The following is a 19,622-nucleotide window of genomic DNA, read 5'->3' on the forward strand; positions in this document are numbered from 1 at the left end:
TTAATTCCAATTGCACATTGAAAAGTTCTTTTTGAATTTCTGTTTCAAGGGAAACCATTTTAGACACTAGGAGGATTTTAATATCCAAAATATCTAAATTTTGAATTACCTCCCTCTAGACATTTTCTCTCTCCAGGCCAAAACAGGGTAAAACAAGATCTTTCTTTTATTTCAAAGAGGGGAATAATTATAAGATCAGAAGGGGAGGTTCTTACACTTGCACACCTCAAAAGCTGGAGGGAGGAATCTTACATCCTACCCCACTTAAAAAACGCGAGATGTCCTCAATCTCGCAACTAGAGAACAACTCTTTCCCTTAAGATCCAATTGATTCTGGGGTTCCTTATAGTCTGGTCAACCCAACAGAATCCTGGGATAAAGATCTCTTATATAGAACTCATCATCAGATAACAATTCATTCAGATCATATCATTCATATCTTTAACACAATAATGGTCCATTAGACCGAAATTTCCATCTGAACAGTCCTCCATGGGAATTTCAATTATACAAGTTTTTAATTTGTCATCCCTTAACTTGATCCACGGGGTCAAGTGTTAACATTAGCAATTTGTCAGCACAATCCACTAATCTTATAGTGATTTGCTAAAGTCATTATCGTCATTCCAGTTATGAACATCATTATAGGGACTCATCCCATTCATCCTCATTGTGGTTTTGCTTTGTTTAACGCTTTTCAACCAAAATTCAAGGATCATCATTTTTCAATCAGAATCCAAATCAACTCATCAGTCAGAATTTTAAAATCATATCAACCACATTCGAATTCATCATCTGGATAGCATTTTTACTTATAATTTCAAGGTCTTAGATTTACTCATATGTACTGCCAGTAAAGAGCTGCAGTTATACCCTTGGTATATATGGGTAGTCATGATCCTTGGAATTTTAAGGTAAATACCATCATGTCTAGGCCTCAAGCAAGTCAGGGATTCCATACAATTGCGGTACTTCCATTTGAAGATCCATTTACTCATTTATGAATCTTCATTCTGATATATCAACTTGTATGAATTTCATCACACAATAACAACCTTTTACTGCTACTTTATAAATTTTTGACATTTTTGGTTTCTCGGTTGATCCACTTTACCCAATTTGCTTTGATACCAGCTGAAAGATCCTTGTCCCCCTCCGCACAACGAAATTAGGGGTGCTAGCAGGAAGTAGCACTTCTTGCGCGGGGCAAGGTCCCTCACTAGGGGCCTCGCCCACGGATATTCGGACAAGAGACTCATCCATCGGTTCTTCCAAAATCAAACCCAGAAAAACTTTCCTCCCCCAGAAAACACAGGCAATTCCTCTAGGATAAATTTACTCTAACGTAGTCAAGAGCCTTAAATAAAAGAACTGATCTGACCGAACCCGTAAGTCCCATAGTCAAAACAAGGAAAAGACTTGCACTTGGATCATAGAGACCAACGCTTTTTTCCTCATTAAGAGGCACAGCCGTTGATTCTTTTCCATAGAATAATTTTTATCTGGGATTTACTTCCTCTATCATACCATAACAGAATTGAGTCTCATATTAGGGATCCATCAGTCCAGCCTAACCCCATCCATTCCCGTGTGGGCTAGCCAACCACCCAACCACTATAGTGATGGGATCCATTTAAGAATTTGGTTAGGTTTTGTCTCGGGTTTCCTAGCCAGATATTCATGTAAACTTAAAACTAGCCACACCACTTACACACCTAATATGAAATTGCCTTTCTCACAGATTTAGCTGTCTTTAAAATAATCTTTTAATGAAACTATAGTATCACTGATCATAATCCTCCAAAACATCCAGTTGAATCCTAATTTCCAAAATATCCGGTTGAATCCTAATTTCTAATTTTTCCTTCATCGGTGTACCTATGGCATCATTGGTAACCAGAACGCTCACCACCTATCCACTCAAGGACCTTTTCGATAGTTCCTAGCTCATAGTACCTGGCAATATATTAACTTATAAAAATCAAAATGGAATCTTCGTTGAAGATCATCAAGATCAACCAATAGATCCATATATAAAAGAGCCATGGACTCATGCAAGCTCAATCAACCAGATCCATGCCCGAATTCATAAAATAACTCTTACTCCTTGTTCCATATCTTCGGGTGACCCAGAGCCCGAGCACCGTATGGTCAGCACCCTCTAGGATCCTTCGCAGGTCACCTAGCGCTTCACTCATAGGCCGCTTCCTTAGTCCCTCATCCACCATACCGGAAGCTCACCATTTAAATCGAACCGAGGCTGGTCAAGACCTCGGCGGACCTTGCTACGCGAGACGTCCTCCGTTGACTCTCCGTCAGCTGTTGCAACTTTATCAGATAGGTCTCCACGACCTCATTCACAAGACAGTCAAAATACTTCCCCAGCATTCTTGACATAAAATAGTCATTTAAAAACAGGTCATAAATACAATTTCTATAACAAACTCTCGTCTTTCCACATTGTTCCACATCAATCCACATCCATTTCATATGTATTCCCATCCTCATCCAATCACATCATTTTCATCTCATCACGTCTTTCCTCATTTATCCTCATCAGATCTCATCCACTCGCATCTACCCATATCCACATCCTCATCACATCGCATTCATTCACATCTCATCCATTCATATCTACCCTGATCCACATCACATCACATCACATCCATTTCACCTCACATCTATCTAGATTCACATCACATTCATTCATATCCATCACATTCACTCTCATCACCATCCCATCACATACATTCTATCCGCATAACATCACGTCACATCTCATCTCATTCATCCACATCTATCCAATCGTTCACATGTACGACTACCCACATCTATCCATACATTCATATCTATCACTTCACATCCATATATATTCATGTCACATCCACATCCATTAGTTCACATACATCCACATACATTCCTTCACATACACATCCACATCTATTCTTTCACATATATCCACATCCATTCTTTCACATACATATCCACATCCATTCTTCACATACACATACACATTCACATCCATTCTTTCACATACATATCTACATCCATTCTTCACATACACATTCACATCCATTCTTTCACATACATCAACATCCATTCTTTCACATTCATATCCACATCCATTCTTCACATACACATTCACATCCATCTGATTCACATGACATCTCATCTATTCACATCACATCCCATCCATCCATTCTGGCGTAAGACAGTCCTTTAAGAAAACAAGGTATCTATGCAAGTTTTCAGTTTGATTTTGTTTTCAATACAAGAGTATTTCTTGAATCAGTATCCCCAACTTCTTGATCAGAATTCTGAATTTCATACCAGAATTCCTTGAATTCTATAACCTTGATCCATAGATCAATTCGAAGGGTCTCAAACTTAGTTTCAGAATTAGCGGGAGTTTTGAGGGTATTTTTCTAAACTGGTTACACCTTCTCTCCTCGAAACTGAGGAAAGAGTTTTGTATTGGTAATAGTCTGATTCAAGGTTCAAGTCAAATAAGATTTTTCTTGAACTATCTTTCTCGAAAAGGTTTGATAATTCAGTTACTATTTTACTAAATTTCTTTCTTTGAATATTCTCTTAACTTATTTCTAAATTAGTTACCAATTCCAATGAGGAATAAATTAATCATTTATCTAAATATTTTGATCTTGATAGATTTCTTGAATTTTCCTTTTACAATCCGATAGAAATTTCTCTCTTAGAGTATTTAATTATTCATTTATCAAATACTCATAGAATTTAAACATAGAATTTAAACATAGAATTGAAAAGAATTCTAATTTTGATATAAAACTTCTTTATGCATCTATTTATGCATAAAAATCAACTTCAATGGGAATAACACTTTTATTAAAAAATCCTTTTATGCATCTATAAGATCAAATTTAATAGGAATAACACTTTTAAATAAAAAGAATTTCTTTATGGATCTTTCTATGCATAGAAATCAAATTTAATAAGAATAACACTTTTGTAATAAAAAATTTCCTTTATGCATCTCTCTTTGCATAAAAATCAAATTTAATAAGAATAACACTTTTGTAATTAAAAAAATTCCTTTATGCATCTCTCTATGCATAAAAATCAAATTTAATAAGAATAACACTTTTGTAATTAAAAAAATCCTTTATGCATCTTTCTGCATAAAAATTAGATTTAATAAGAATAACACTTTTGTAATAAAAAAATTCCTTTATGCATCTTTCTTTGCATAAAAATCAAATTTAATGAGAATAACAATTTTGTAATAAAAATTTTTCCTTTATGCATCTTTCTATGCATAAAAATCAAATTTAATGAGAATAACACTTTTGTAATAAATATTTTCTTTATGCATTTTTCTATGCATAAAAATCAAATTTAATAAGAATAACACTTTTATAATTAAAAAAATTCATTACCTAGTCTATTTTGTGAGCTTCCTCAAGGACAGCTATATAGTCAGACTCCAACATGCATTTACGAATAACTCTGTCCTTGCCTAACCGATATAATTGTCCCATAATTAGCTCATACAGTGCTGCCAACTTTACCAATCATCTTGTTTGTTCTTTAGACAATTTAGGGTTCACTGGTAGTCCATTCATTAAAAAGTTCACAATTTCAAAGATCCCATTCAAGAACTATGTCTATTTGAAATAGACATGCATTAGGCAAGTCATCGTCAACACCTACCAGAGGTTCACCATTGGTTACTCTCGACGGATGATCTGGAAGCACATGTGATGATCCTTTCCTCACAGTGATAGAGAAATCAAATTCCATAAGGATTAATAGCCAGCTAGTGATCCTTACAGTGGTACAAGGTTTGTTAACCAAATAGAGAAGGGCTTGATGGTCTATAAAGAACACAAATTTGTTTGCCAACACATAGTGTCTAAACTTCTTAACTACATAAACCATAGATTAACCTTCCCTTTCTATGGTCGTATAGTTTTGCTCAGCCTCATTCAACTGTCTACTTTGTAACTCTTATAGGAAAATCCATTTTGTGTTCACTAGACTGGGCAAGTATACATATGATAGCGTAGGCTGAGGCATCAATGTGGACATGAAAAATCACATCCCAACAAAGGAGTCTGAAGAATAGGGGCTGACACAAGCGCCTTCTTCAAATTGTTTATATGATTCTTGGCATTCATTGATCCAAACAAAATCCTGTGATGGTTTTCCAAAAAGCACCTCGGCTATATTCTTGAAAATGTGCATTGGGTCAAGAAGATGGTTCACTATAAAAGGTCATTCCAGTATGGAAGTTGATGGAAAATGGATAGACGCTTCATTCCTGGAGGTGTACAGGTTGGATCCACCTCCCAGAAGGTCCTCCAATCATTGCTCTTCCATATGCGAGGAGACCTCCCTAGAAATCCCTCACGCAAAGGATGGTCCACTGGGAGATACTTCTTGGGGCCCTTGTTAATATCTTTTTCATAGACTTTGAGTATCGAGCCTCAAGTTGCGGCCCACATAATGGGCATCCATTATACCCTAACACACTGAAAGCCCTATAAAACATCAAAAAAAATTGTAGCAGGTAAGTTTGGATGATAATCATGACTTTACATATTATGTTAACAAGCTACAGTATTACCTGAGCACTCTCCGCATTTGATGCATTGGGGTCACCCTAGGAGGGATTGGTTGTGGTGGCAAGACTAGAGGTGGTAAAGGGTTTGTACCTCCCCCTACCTGCACTTGACTCTGGGATTACATTTGTGGTGTAGGTAACACCAACGGTCTTTGTGGAGCTGGTAAAGCAGGAGCTCCCGCTGCTTGATTCATCCTTAAAGTGGGATTGAGCTGGTAACACCTGTTAATGTCATGGTTACCCATGCGAGCATAATATCCACACCACATGTTAGGTCATAGTTTGAGATGTGGGTATTATGTAGTCGTATGATTCGCTTTACACTATGCACACCAAACCATTTCCCTACGTGGATAGAGATGGGGATTGCCCATCTCTTTCGGAACTAGTTCAAACTCATCCTTGAGTTGCTTTATTAATCGTCCAACCAAATCTGTGTCCTCCTTCTTTTCATCAGTTTTATGGCTTTAAGATCCACTTCTAGAAGGAGTCTTGAATGATGCTTCAGAACCATTAATTTCCTTTAGAGGTCCCATTAAATTGTCATCATAATCAATGGAATCTAAGGCACATTCATTGAACGCCCTATGTCTTTGAGCGTAGAGGGCATCATGAAGCTTCTCACTCTGTAAAGCTTCCAAGAATAAAGAGATCAATAGCGTTTGGGTGGGGCCTTTCCTCAAGCTCACAACGATTATACAAGTACTTTTCTCCGTTGATGTATTCACTCGTAGATTCACCATCCTTTTTCTTCAAAGTGTTCAATTGATTAACTAAACTCCATTTGGCTCCAATTTTTGCATAAGTAATAAGAAAGGATTGTTTCAAGTCCTCATAGGTGCTCTCTGGTTCTAGAGTCCAGAACCATTTAGCTACACCTTGTTCAAGTGTGAAGCCAAATGCTCCGATCTTTATAGGATTGTCATTTACACTCAATGCTTTGCTTACTTGCTCGAAAGTTTTAATACGACCATGGGCATCACCTGTGCCACTGAACTTTGTCATTGCTTTTGACACACTCCAAACCTTGGATGTTATCCTATCTTGCTCACGTTCTCGAGGTAAAGGAGCACGTAAATGAAGTTCAGCAGCAGCTGGTTCCCTACTACCTACTACACTCCTAATAATAACTTTGGCCATTCTTTTGGCATCATCAGTATAGCATCCCTCTGCTGGAGGAGCTATATTGCCTCTAGAAACCGGTGCATCTAGTCCCTCTCGCGCATGTACTTCCATAGTTTTTTGAAAACCACCCGTTCGAGCAGTGTGGACTCTTGTGGTAGCGTATAATGGGTCTACATTCCCACTCCTAATAGGTTGAGCCATATGGATTGGTCCCGATGTGGTAGGTAGTCATATGGTAGTTGCAAAGGTAGAGGCAAAGGTAAACTCACTATAGGAGAAAGGAGGTACGTTGTGTGAACATAAGAGTATGGAACATGTACCTTCTCCCCCTTGATGTGAATTCCCTCTTCTCTTACCATTTTGCTAACTAGTGGTGCATATGTATGCTCAGGGTTGATGTGTCTTGGAGTGTATGTAAACTCTGGAAATCCACTAGTAGCACCAATACCCAAAGTGCCTTTGGATTGTAACTCTTGCACGACTTCTTTACCTTTACTAATTCTAGGTAATGACTCATCAAATCCTAATTTCGTTGTTGGCGGCGCAGAGTTAGGTATAATGGAGAATTCACGAGCTTTGGCTATAAGGTCAATTGTGACTTTCTCGATTTTAGGAAGATACCTATTCTCCCAAACATCTTTGTAAAAATAGAATCCCAAATCCGGATTTTCAATCTTGAAAACTATGGGATTCAAGGGATTTACATTGCAAGATCCTTCACAAGGTATTAGATTAAAGACCCTATGGGATTCGTCCATATACACATGCTTGCTTAAGGAAGCCATGTAGTGTTTTCTCAATATTGTCATGTCCTCTAGGACTCTTGCCCAATCACATGGCATTGGTTTGCTCAGAGTTTTTCAAGCAGGCTCACAAGGGATCTCAAGGAAAGGATTCCTCTAAACATTTTAAGAATGGGTTGCTGGAATGAAGAATCGTCACTTGATAAGGAAAGGTGAGCCGACTCAGTAAGATCTCCCAAGGTTAGTTGACACCCCAGGAGAGCTTCTTTTAATTATTTCTTGCTTGCACTGCTACCGGCCCACGCTATAGGAGTGTGTGAAGCTTTGTCCGATACAGTTCTCAAAGAGTCAGTGATCACTCTACCACTTCTTAGGTGCATTAAAAAGTGTGCTCAAATGATTCTAAAACTCAAAAGGGCATAGTCTAGTAAGTTATTGGTCTTTTTCTTAAATTTACTAAAAATAGCAATTAGACCAATGATGTCAAAGTTGAACGAAATGGGGCAAGTACCAAGTTCAAAGTGTAACAAGAGGCTCAGTAAACTTGGTTCCACGAAAAGATCCCAATTGGCTCACTGGAGTTAAACAAAGACTTTCCTACCCTTTGAAGAAGGGTTTTTAACCTGCTCGTATTCTCTTCCTGCTAACAAAATACTAACTCTACTAAAGTAGGGTTGTAGGGCCAAGTAAGGGCTACTACCACCCAAGTGCTTGCTCCAAACCAATATTTTATCCAAGAACAACACTCAAGTGAATAAGGGTTGAAAATGAGTCCAAAATAAACTAAATTTTTAGCTTAGTCCGCACGTAAGTCCGTTTTTGGAGGGGAGTAAACTAAGTCCGTGCGTAAAGTCCGTTTTTGGAGGGGAGTAAACTAAGTCCGTGCGTAAAGTCCAAAATAAACTAAATTTTCAGCTTAGTCCGCACGTAAAGTTCATTTTTGGAGGGCAGTAAACTAAGGTCCTAAAGAGTCCAATCCATGCGTGGCTTGATATGGTTGTAATCCAACCTATTGTCGATAGGCTTGGCACTTTGAACTCTTGTTTGGGGTTTTCACTTACTATTTATAGTAGCTCTTCTTCACCTAGTTAGCCTTGGGAGTCCAAAATGGTAAATTTATATTTTTGGCAGATTGGGACCAAACTTGGTAGGGTCCTAGTCCTTAAGATTGGTAACACTAGGTAAAAATCAAAATTGAGTTTGGATGCTTGGTGTGACCAAACGTGGAGGCTCTTAAAGCTCTCTAGAATTGTACCTTTTCAGATTGGATCAACTTGATCGTGCTGTAACTTTTGACTCTGAACTCTGTGTTTCGGGTGTTCAAAAGTTATTTGCAAAAAACAAGAAATCCAAATCTATAAAAATTGTGCAATTATGCATTCATTATCAAAAGTTATTGTAGTTTAGGAACTATTCCCTTTGTTTTCTTTGTGGTCTCCCTTGTACTGACAACAGAGGGTACTTCAATAGAGGATAAGGGAGTGTAAACACACCCTTGGGTGGGCTCAATCCTCAGCAAATTCTTATCAAGGTTTGTTTAACTCCCTAACCATGAAAATTAAACTTAAGATTCTCCCTAAGGAGGTTTTTTTTGCAACACTCAAATGCAAAATTGGCTTAGAAGAGTTTTTGAGCCTATCACAACTAGCATATTAAAGCACTTCTCCTAGGCTAGATGTGTAAGGCTAATAGCCCCTATAAAGTTATACTAGCCCTTGGTGGAGTTAGTTAAATAGCTTGGTTGGTAGAGCCCAACCAAAATCCCTCTTGAGAGAGGGTTTTTACACTCTTTAACTCTTTACCACCTGTTGCACTTTTGGAGTTTCTGTAAATAAAACATGAATAATCTAATCGATCCATGGCTTGGCATGGTCATGGTACTTTATGAGGTCTACGATCCTAGTACCCAAGGTTGAGATTCAAGAATCTGTATGGCTAATTATAGCCAGCCTGAAAAGCCAACTTGGACAGGGCACCTAAAATAGCAAATTTCTAAATTTGGCCAATCGGAGTGAGACTTGGTAATAAGAAGTTAGTCCAAGGTATCCATCCTTAGCCTAAGACAAAAGTCAGAATTGAGTTTGGACACCTAGTGTGAGCACAAAATCCAAACGTGGACAGCTCCTTCCTAGACATGGTAAACTTCAAACACCGTAACTTTTGACTCCGAACTCTGATTAGGGTGTTCAACTAGTCAAAAGTTATCTGTAGAAAATAAGGAATCAAAATCTGTAAAAATTATGTAGAATTGGATTCTTTGTCGAAAGTTATTATAGTTCAGGGAACTACAACTTTTCGACCCTATTCTTAAGCGCTTTCCTTGATCCAAATGACTCCTTCGTTACTTGAGTTGATTGTTTTGCCCTTAAGTAAGCTTAGATACGATAATTTGGGATAAAATCATGCATGGATTAGAGTCTTGAGATTACTTGGAGAGCTTAACATCTCTTGATATCTTGTAGAAGTGTCTCAAATGTCTAATGAATCGTGTCTCTTGAAGCTCCTTATCCACTGGCTCTCTTGTGCACTTAAATCTTGTACTAGTTATTAAACATTCGATAGCATTTTGGTTCTTTACAAAGTGCAAGTATGGACACAATAGGACTTGTAATAGTAACCCAAAAAAGTATGTTGCTAAAGAGTGCCAATGAGGTATAAGAGTACAAAAGCCTTATCATACTTACCGTGGCTTGAGACTCTCATCAGTGAGGTCCCCTGCAACTTTGGTTGAGTTGCTAGCACTTTTAGAGATGATCCTAGCCAGCTTGAAGCCACTCCACCTTGCTTACCAAAAGATGAGACTTGCAAGATCTTTTCGAAGGAGAAGCGATGTTTGAGGGGGATTTATATGCCCTCACTAAATTCTTTCCTTGCAAAGATAATAGATTAGGACACTTACCAGTACTTACAGTAGTGGTAATTACTTGTAGTTGTTGATTAAGCTTGCTGAGAATATGAGAAGCTCGTCCACAAGCCCCTATGGTGAATCCAAAAATCAAGCCAAAACCACTCCAACATTCACAAAAAACAAGCAATTTTCAGCCATACTCAAATTTAAGTAAATTTTTGGAAGTGAAAATTAAGCCAAGTACACTTAAGGGATTGTAGATATTGCCGGGCTGATTCCAAATATGTCCTTGGATACAAGATTGGACGCCCAGTTGGAGAGATAAGAGCTCATGTAGGCCACTTCCTCCTCACTAAAGAGCTTACAGAGTGACTAAAACCTACAAAATAGCTTCCAACTCCTTTACTAGTACATGGAATGAATAAAGATCAATTAGAAGCAATTTAAAACTCTAAATCGATTCAAGAGAAGCCCAAACATGATTAAATTGAGTTAAACTTAATCACCTTGTTAATTACCTCAAAATTTCAAGAGTGATCAAATGTAGTTTTTGAGGCTTGAAATAACTCAATTTAGGTGTCTCAATTCCAAATCCAAGCTTGGATTTTGGATTAAAGTCCTATTAATTTAGTTATTTAGAGATTAAGCACACTAATATCTCTTTACAAAGTAATTAGTAAATGCTTAATCTAATGCAAAATGCATGAAATGCATTTAGACTTGCATGAAATGCAAGTCTAAATGCATCTAATATGCTTAGAATGTAAATCTATTAACTAGTATATGGATTAATTAATTAGTTTTTATGTTAAATATCTAATTTTGGGTTAATTAAGTACTCTATAAATGGGCTTTAAGTTAAAAAAAATCATATTTCTCCCTAAATTAATGCAAATGCAAGTTTAAATGCTGGTGTAATGATATAAATACAATGGTAATAGCTATGTATGCCAAATTTGGTGCTTGCTTCAAAGAAAAGTAAGTGCTTGAGGAGCTCCTTTTGTGGATATGTAAGGTAAACATGGTGTGTTCATATATAGGTAGCCAAGTTTAGTACGTTCTTAAAGTAGACCATAAGACCCAATGTGGGCTTCAAATATAAGGCGTATCTCTCTACTCTTTCCTCTTTGGGTTCTTAAAATAGAACATGAGGCCCAAAATCTATACAGGATTAAGGGAGAGTGGCCCTCCCTCCACGTGGGCAAAGGAGGGGGGCCTATTTCAAAATGGCCACTCCTCCTTCAAGCGTGAGGAGGAGCCAAATCTCACATCTTCCAAAGCAATTTTGAATTTGAATCTAAGAAGATCTCATCTCACATCTTTCAATGAAATCTTTGTATACATGCTTACATACCTATAGATACACACACTTATATATATTATGTATGTATGTGTATCTATAGGTATGTAAGCATGTATATATAAATAGTGTACATGTGTGTGTGTGTGTGTGTGTGTGTGTGTGTGTGTGAGAGAGAGAGAGAGAGAGAGAGAGATTACATGAAAGATGCATTTATTTGAGAGTGAGTACACCTCACCACTCATCCCTACCATTAAAATTTAATCTAAAATTTAATTAATTAAAATTATATATATGTGTAAATCTATTTAAGTGTGTGTGTGTGTGTGTGAGAGAGAGAGAGAGAGAGAGAGAGAGAGAGAGTTTCTATGTGAGAGAGTGTGCGTGAAGAGAGAGAGTGTATGTGTGTGTGTGTGCATGAGAGAGAGAGAGTGCGTGAAGAGAGAGAGAGTGTGTGTGTGTGTGTGTGCATGAGAGTTTCTATGTGAGAGAGTGTGCGTGAAGAGAGAGAGAGAGAGAGAGTGTGTGTGTGTGTGTGTGTGAGAGAGAGAGAGAGAGGCTGAGAATTTCTATGTAAGAGATAGTTTGTGTAGGAGGAGATAGTGTGTGTTTTCATTAGTGTATGTGCGGTGTGTACATGTGTGTGTGTGTGTGTGTGAGAGAGAGAGAGAGAGAGAGAGAGAGAGAGACGACAGATAATTTCTACGTAGGAGATAGTTTGTGTGGGAGGAAGAGTGTGCGTTTAGATTAGTGTATGTGCGGTGTGTACATGTGTGTGTGTGTGTGTGTGTGTGTGTGTGTGAGAGAGAGAGAGAGAGAGAGAGAGAGAGAGAGAGAGAGAGAGAGAGTATATGCATGCATGTGTGTACATCTGCATCTATGTGTAGAATGTGCTTGAGAGAGAGAGTGAGATGGGGCAGACCTAGAGAGAGAGAGAGAGAGAGAGATGTAATGACGGAGGGTGAAAAGAGAGAGAAAGAGAATAAAAAGTATCTTTTAATAAAATATAAATTAAATAGAAAACATATATGTATATGTGTGTGTGTTTTTATTTACATTTATATATACATACATACATACATATGTATGTATATATATATATACATATATATGTTTGTGTGTGTGTGTGTGTGTGTTTAGATGTGTGTATGATATATTTATCTATATATTTAAAAGTGACCACAACTTATCACCCATCTCCGCACATTAAAATTTATTCAAAATTAATTAAATTATGTCGATGTTTGTATTTATATTTTTAAATACATGTATATATGTACAAGTATATGTGTCTATATATAGGTTTATGTATCTAAAACATAATATTATAGGGAAAAATAGTATTTTTTGAGATAAAATGCGCGTGCTTTTGAGAAAAAAACAAAATATTTGATCATTTAAAAATTTTCCTAGAAAATGAAACGATGTTTTTCTTTTAACAATTATGCCTCAACAGGATCGAAAATAGTTAATTACGACGAAAGACTCTCTTTTTTTTAAGGCATTTAAAGAAAAAACATGTATATATAAATAGTGTGCATGTGCATGTGCATATAGGCAGTAGTAGCCATTAGGGTTTTTGAGTGTTCAAATTTATAGGCAAGCATTAGGCCATTAGGGTTTTATATCTTAACCATGGACATTAGGTATGAAAACCCTAATATAATGATTAGCTAAATGAATTTTTATTTATTTCTACACCTATATGTTTTATACATTTTCACCTATAAGTATTGGTCATATGACTTTTTGATTTATGTCTTTACCTATATGGTTATGCATGTAAAAAGACTTATTAAAAAGAGTTGTCTAACGATAAAAATCTCATAACATCAACTATTTACATGAGATAATTAACAAAATGGACATTGAGTCATATGTTTATGGTTGTAGTCAGTCACCCACCCTAACCTAATCACAAGGGATAAAAAATAGTTGTTTGATGGATGGCATCATGGGGCTAAGAAGGATCATCCTTGGTGCACACCATTTACGAGAGACAATGTCCAAGTGTACAAATGTTAAAGTAAAGTCTTTGATGGTAGTCGTTTGTGAGGACCATAGATGTGAGTCGTTTTGGTAGTCATTTTGTAAGAGCACAAAATAAAAAAGGTTGCACTAGCCGTTGAATGGTTTGCTACTCCACAATGGTGGAGTATAGATAACTTTATGGTCTATTACGATTATAGGTGGATGTATGAGTTGAGTTGACAAGATAATTGTATGGTCTATTACGATTATAGGTGGTCTATTATGATTATAGGTGGATGTATGAATTGAGTGTGTGTGTGTGTGTGTGTGTGTGAGAGAGAGAGAGAGAGAGAGAGAGAGAGAGAGAGAGAGAGAGATTACATGAAAGATGCATTTATTTGAGAGTGAGCACACCTCACCACTCATCCCTACCATTAAAATTTAATCTAAAATTTAATTAATTAAAATTATATATATGTGTGTAAATCTATTTAAGTGTGTGTGTGTGTGTGTGTGTGTGTGTGAGAGAGAGAGAGAGAGAGAGAGAGAGAGAGAGAGAGAGAGAGAGTTTCTATGTGAGAGAGTGTGCGTGAAGAGAGAGAGAGAGAGAGAGAGAGTGTGTGTGTGTGTGTGCATGAGAGACAGAGAGAGAGAGAGAGGGTGAGAATTTCTATGTAGGAGAGAGTGTGTGTGGGAGGAGATAGTGTGTGTTTTCATTAGTGTATGTGCGGTGTGTACATGTGTGTGTGTGTGTGTGTGGGTGAGAGAGAGAGAGAGAGAGAGAGAGAGGCGACAGATAATTTCTATGTAGGAGATAGTTTGTGTGGGAGGAGAGAGTGTGCGTTTAGATTAGTGTATGTGCAGTGTGTACATGTGTGTGTGTGTGTGTGAGAGAGAGAGAGAGAGAGAGAGAGAGAGAGAGAGTGGGAGGAGAGAGTGTGCGTTTAGATTAGTGTATGTGCGGTGTGTACATGTGTGTGTGTGTGTGTGTGAGAGAGAGAGAGAGAGAGAGAGAGAGAGAGAGAGAGAAGCGTATATGCATGCATGTGCGTACATCTGCATCTGTGTAGAATGTGCTTGAGAGAGAGAGAGAGAGAGAGAGAGAGAGAGAGAGAGAGAGAGAGAGAGATAATGAGGGAGGGTGAAAAGAGAGAGAAAGAGAATAAAAAGTATCTTTTAATAAAATATAAATTAAATAGAAAACATATATGTATATGTGTGTATACATGTGTGTGTGTTTTTATTTACATTTATATATACATACATACATATGTATGTATATATATATAGATATTTATGTTTGTGTGTGTGTGTGTGTGTGTGTGTTTAGATGTGTGTATGATATATCTATCTATATATTTAAAAGTATCACCCATCTCCGCACATTAAAATTTAATCAAAATTAATTAAATTATGTTGATGTTTGTATTTATATTTTTAAATACATGTATATATGTATAAGTATATGTGTCTATGTTGTATCTAAAACATAATATTGTATATACTATATATTTACATATGTGTATGTGTGCGTGAGAGAGAGAGAGAGAGAGAGAGAGAGAGAGAGAGAGAGAGAGAGAGAGCGCTTCTATGTGTGGGAGAGTGTAAGAAGAGAGAGGGAGTGTGTGCATGTGTGTGTGTGTGTGTGTGTGTGAGAGAGAGAGAGAGAGAGAGAGAGAGCAGGTGTGTATATGTGTGTGCATGTGAGAAGAGAGAGAGAGAGAGAGAGAGAGAGAGAGAGCAGGTGTGTATATGTGTGTGCATGTGAGAAGAGAGAGAGAGAGAGAGAGAGAGCAGGTGTGTATATGTGTGTGCATGTGAGAAGAGAGAGAGAGAGAGTTTCAACATTTGAGAGTGTGTGTACGTGGCAGAGAGAGGGAGAGGGTCATGTGCATGTGCATGTGTGTGTGTGTGTGTGAGAGAGAGAGAGAGAGAGAGCACAACTTATCACCCATCTCCGCACATTAAAATTTAATCAAAATTAATTAAATTATGTCGATGTTTGTATTTATATTTTTAAATACATGTATATATGTATAAGTATATGTGTCTATGTATAGGTTTATGTATCTCAAACATAATATTGTATATACTATATATTTACTTATGTGTATGTGTGCGTGAGAAAGAGAGAGAGAGAGAGAGATTGAAAGAGAGAGAGAGAGAGAGAGAGAGAGAGAGAGAGAGAGCGCTTCTATGTGTGGGAGAGTGTAAGAAGAGAGAGGGAGTGTGTGCATGTGTGTGTGTGTGTGAGAGAGAGAGAGAGAGAGAGAGAGAGAGAGAGAGCAGGTGTGTATATGTGTGTGCATGTGAGAGAGAGAGAGAGAGAGAGTTTCAACATTTGAGAGTGTGTACGTGACAGAGAGAGGGAGAGGGCATGTGTGTGTGTGTGTGTGTGAGAGAGAGAGAGAGAGAGAGAGAGAGAGATGGTTGTAGAGAGGGAATAGTTCTTTTCTGGAACCTTGGTCGGTCGCAGCAACGCGCGGGTGCAATACTAGTAAACTTCAAATATAAGGCGTATCTCTCTACTCTTTCCTCTTTGGGTTCTTAAAGTAGACCATGAGGCCCAAAATGCGCTTCAAATATAAGGGGTATCTCTCTACTCTTTCCTCTCTGGTCCCCAATCCAGGATGGATGTGGGACTATAGTGAAGAGAGTGAGAAGGGTAAGTCTATAATGACATAAACTATTGACGATATAAGAACATACTGTACCGTGGGTTATACCGAGCCCCATACGGCCATGGCCACGGAGATGGATGAACTGATCGGATTTCTCTCGTCGCCCTCGGCTCAGGTAGGCACACAGCTTATCCATGAATTTACATGACTTGTGTTGCCTGTCGAAGAAAGTCATTTAGCGCATATATCCAATAAATATCTCTCTGTATTTGATCTTACAGCTCAAGATGTACATTTATAGATTGCGAGAGGCCTTTTATGCTGATTGGCATTGTCTCTACCATGTGTGTATGTTTAATGATTTTGTGTGTTATATTTGTATGTTGGGGTTTGATTCACGCCCCCTTCTGGACAGTGTGGTGTGATACAGCCACTTGAGCAACGGTCCACTGAGGTCTCTACCTTGGTTTTATACACTACACATCCATGTAGAATGTCATAAGGATACCTAAGCATGAACTGGCTTTGTTTTCTTCAGGGGACATGGATCGGTGGTTTGCTTAAGGAAAGTTATCGGCCTCTCTTGTTTTGATATTAAAAGTTCCATGAGTTGTAAGCTACATTGGCCCTCCTCTCTTTGCATAGTATGAGAGTCGCCTTGAAGATGCTTGCAGTGACCTTATAGCGACTCAATGAGATCTTGAGAATTGGCTCTTTCGTGGGGGGAGGGGGGTTGGAAGTCCCCTATCATCTCCTTAGAGTGTGCCTGCCATGCGCCATATTGTGAGGTCTCATCATCTACTATCTATATTGCATTGATTTGATGTAGACTCAGACGTAGCCCCATGCCAGTGCATAGTGCAGCTTGACTTCACGGTCCAGGCTAGAGCCAAGTGGGTGTGGAGGCAGATTATTAAATAGATGTGCCATATTTGGTGTGCTGGGCAGTCCAAGCTGTGCCATTGAGACTCGCCTGGTGCTTCACATCTGGTGCAGGTAGTGGGTTTGTCCATAGTGCTCATCCGAGAGCCCACCACAATACCTATATGCATGATCAACCATAGAAAGATTGTGACCTTGCTTCAGATGCTCACGTGGCGATTCACATCTGGTGCTGGTAGCGAGTTTGTCCATAGTGCTCATCCAAGAGCCCACTGCAATACCTATATGCATGATCAACCAAAGAAAGATTGTGACCTTGCTTCAGATGCTCCTCAAGAATTGGCATGGGCCCAGCTTGTCATGCCATGTGTCAACCAATGAGAATGTCCGTGGGAGTACGACTGCTTCTCTAGATCAGGGCTTACGATGGTCTCTCTCTCACACCCAAGCTACCCTGTACATGGTTACGATAGCCATGGCATATGCATTTGAGGCTCAATACATGTGACATCCCCTCTTGCTCATTGTTAATCAAGTAGTCAGAAGGTGATCGTGATGTTATGCTGGGAGCATTCAGGTTTGCCTTCAAGTTTGTGATTATGAATAAGAGTGGATCCTTCTTGTTAACCCGGAACCTCAACTAGGATTGGGTTCAAAGCATAATTTTGAAGGAAGGAATCCTAAGTATGAAAGGGATGTACATTATGTTTAGTACCTTAGTGTTAGCCACCATTACATGTAGTAGCTAGATATCTTGATCAAATGAAGCCCAATTAGCAGCATTATCCGGTCATGAGATGAAGGGGTTGTGGAGGGTGAAAATCCAGGATGTGCTTTTCAAAGAGCAGAAGATTGAGTTGCTTGGTCCGAAGGGCTTTGAACCCTAGTATCGTGGATCAATCATGGTGCCGTTGCCTCATTTGAAAGGGAAGAGGATGGAAGACCTCAATACCCACATCTTGGAATATGAATTCGGTGCGGTCAATAGCATGTTGGGTAGGGAGAAAATAAAATTATTTTTCTAGGCTGGAAGGAGCCGCCATGAAATGGTTCATGCTGTATGGGAGCATAGAGTTCGTGTTATAGCCATCAAACTCCTTCTTGGATGAATAAAACACTGGTTCAAGTGCTGCGAAAATTGTATTATGTGATTAACGTGGGAATAAGCAGGTAGTGGCAGAATACACTGCTAAACTTTGCACCGCAGAAAATTGTATTGAGGAAGCATCTCAGCCCAACAATGCACTTGTGATGAATTGCTTTGTGCTGGGTCTTTGTAACTTTACAACTGGGTGAAGGCAATCAAGTAGCTCCGGAAGCACCTCAAAGGGAATTCTCAATGACCACCTAGAGCCCTTCAATTTTTTTATTGTTCAAAGCTCATGTACCCATTTGGCCACCTAAATGGTCCTCTCGTGCCCGTTAGTGGCGAGTGTGTGGATCCTAGTGTTCAGGGTCCTAGTTCTTCGCACCCGTTTGTGGCTAGTGTGGGGATCGGAGTGCCCGGGCTCCTAGTTCCACACTTTCCGATGTGCCAGACTTGTGCTCGGAAATGCCAATGCTCTACCTGTTACATGATTGGGAGATTTACTCATAACAAAGTGCACATGCACACATGTTTGCATGTATGAAATTGTTTTCGTGTGTTTGCCTGCTATGAATGTCTAGTTCACGGGCTTGGGATGCCTACCCGTGAACCATGCAAATGCCTTGTATTCTGATGTGTTTTGTGGCTTGTGAATAGGTGGTAAGTGCACACAAAACTCTTGTATTAATTTATTAAAATGCTTTGTAATGTTTATAACCTTTGCAAGTTCACACATTAAAAATTGAGTGGATAATTTATTAAAGTGCTCGGGGCCCAACCTGGTAGGCACCCCGTTTGGGCACCATGGTGGCCACAATGTGTGGGTTGGGCACCCCATAAGTGAGGGCTGACCACTCATGTGGCAAATGGTTGGTATGGACAACAAAAAAACTCATGCACAATTCATTTCACCCTCTCCTGCACGCAAATCGTCAACTTCCTACACGCAAGCTCTCCATCGTTTTTGTTCCTAGAGGAGGTGCTACACTGAACTTTTTGAGTAACCCCGCACATAGCTTGGATCCTCATCAGAAGGGCGCCCTGCCACACCCCTCCCCACATCAGTTTTTCGGCTACTTCACTTGGGCGGCCTCTACGGCCATGTCATCAACATGCGGCTGGATTTGCTGCTGTTCGGCCTCCGTGTGCTGCCCCTGATCTGCCCATGCTGCTGGACAGCATATGTTTTGAGCTGGTCAAACCATTCTAGGGGCTAGTCGTGCTGATTTAGGACTGTTCTCTTGGGCGTTCATCGAGCTAGTTTGTGCCTGTGGGCAGCGCCCAAGACCAATCCTTTGATGTTTATGTGAACATAAATTCATTGTATTATGATTTCCAGCCCTTGTACCTGGTGCACCGGTTGCACCAGCCCCTGTACCTGCTGTACCAGCCATTGTACCGGTTGCACCAGCCCCTATATCTGCTGTTCCAGCCCATGTACTT

The 19,622-nt window shown here is 38.9% G+C and overlaps 1 protein-coding gene across 2 annotated transcripts in view; it reads left to right on the forward strand.

The window, feature by feature from the left end:
* The first annotated feature begins 16,193 nt into the window (after positions 1-16,193).
* LOC147630581 (ARM repeat superfamily protein) overlaps positions 16,194-19,622 on the forward strand; it is a 75,444-nt gene continuing 72,015 nt past the window's right edge. Inside the window, exon 1 of one of the 2 annotated variants that reach the window (XM_086810505.1) lies at positions 16,194-16,385. In XM_086810505.1, the coding sequence (XP_086666631.1) occupies positions 16,332-16,385 (54 nt within the window). In that variant the 5' untranslated portion in view covers positions 16,194-16,331. The remainder of the gene's footprint in view (positions 16,386-19,622) is intronic. The other variant, XM_086810504.1, reaches the window with a different exon arrangement.

This window comes from Cibotium barometz, chromosome 16 (genome assembly GCF_041138505.1).
Source record: "Cibotium barometz isolate CiBa-2024 chromosome 16, ASM4113850v1, whole genome shotgun sequence".
Taxonomy (NCBI): Eukaryota; Viridiplantae; Streptophyta; class Polypodiopsida; order Cyatheales; family Cibotiaceae; genus Cibotium; species Cibotium barometz.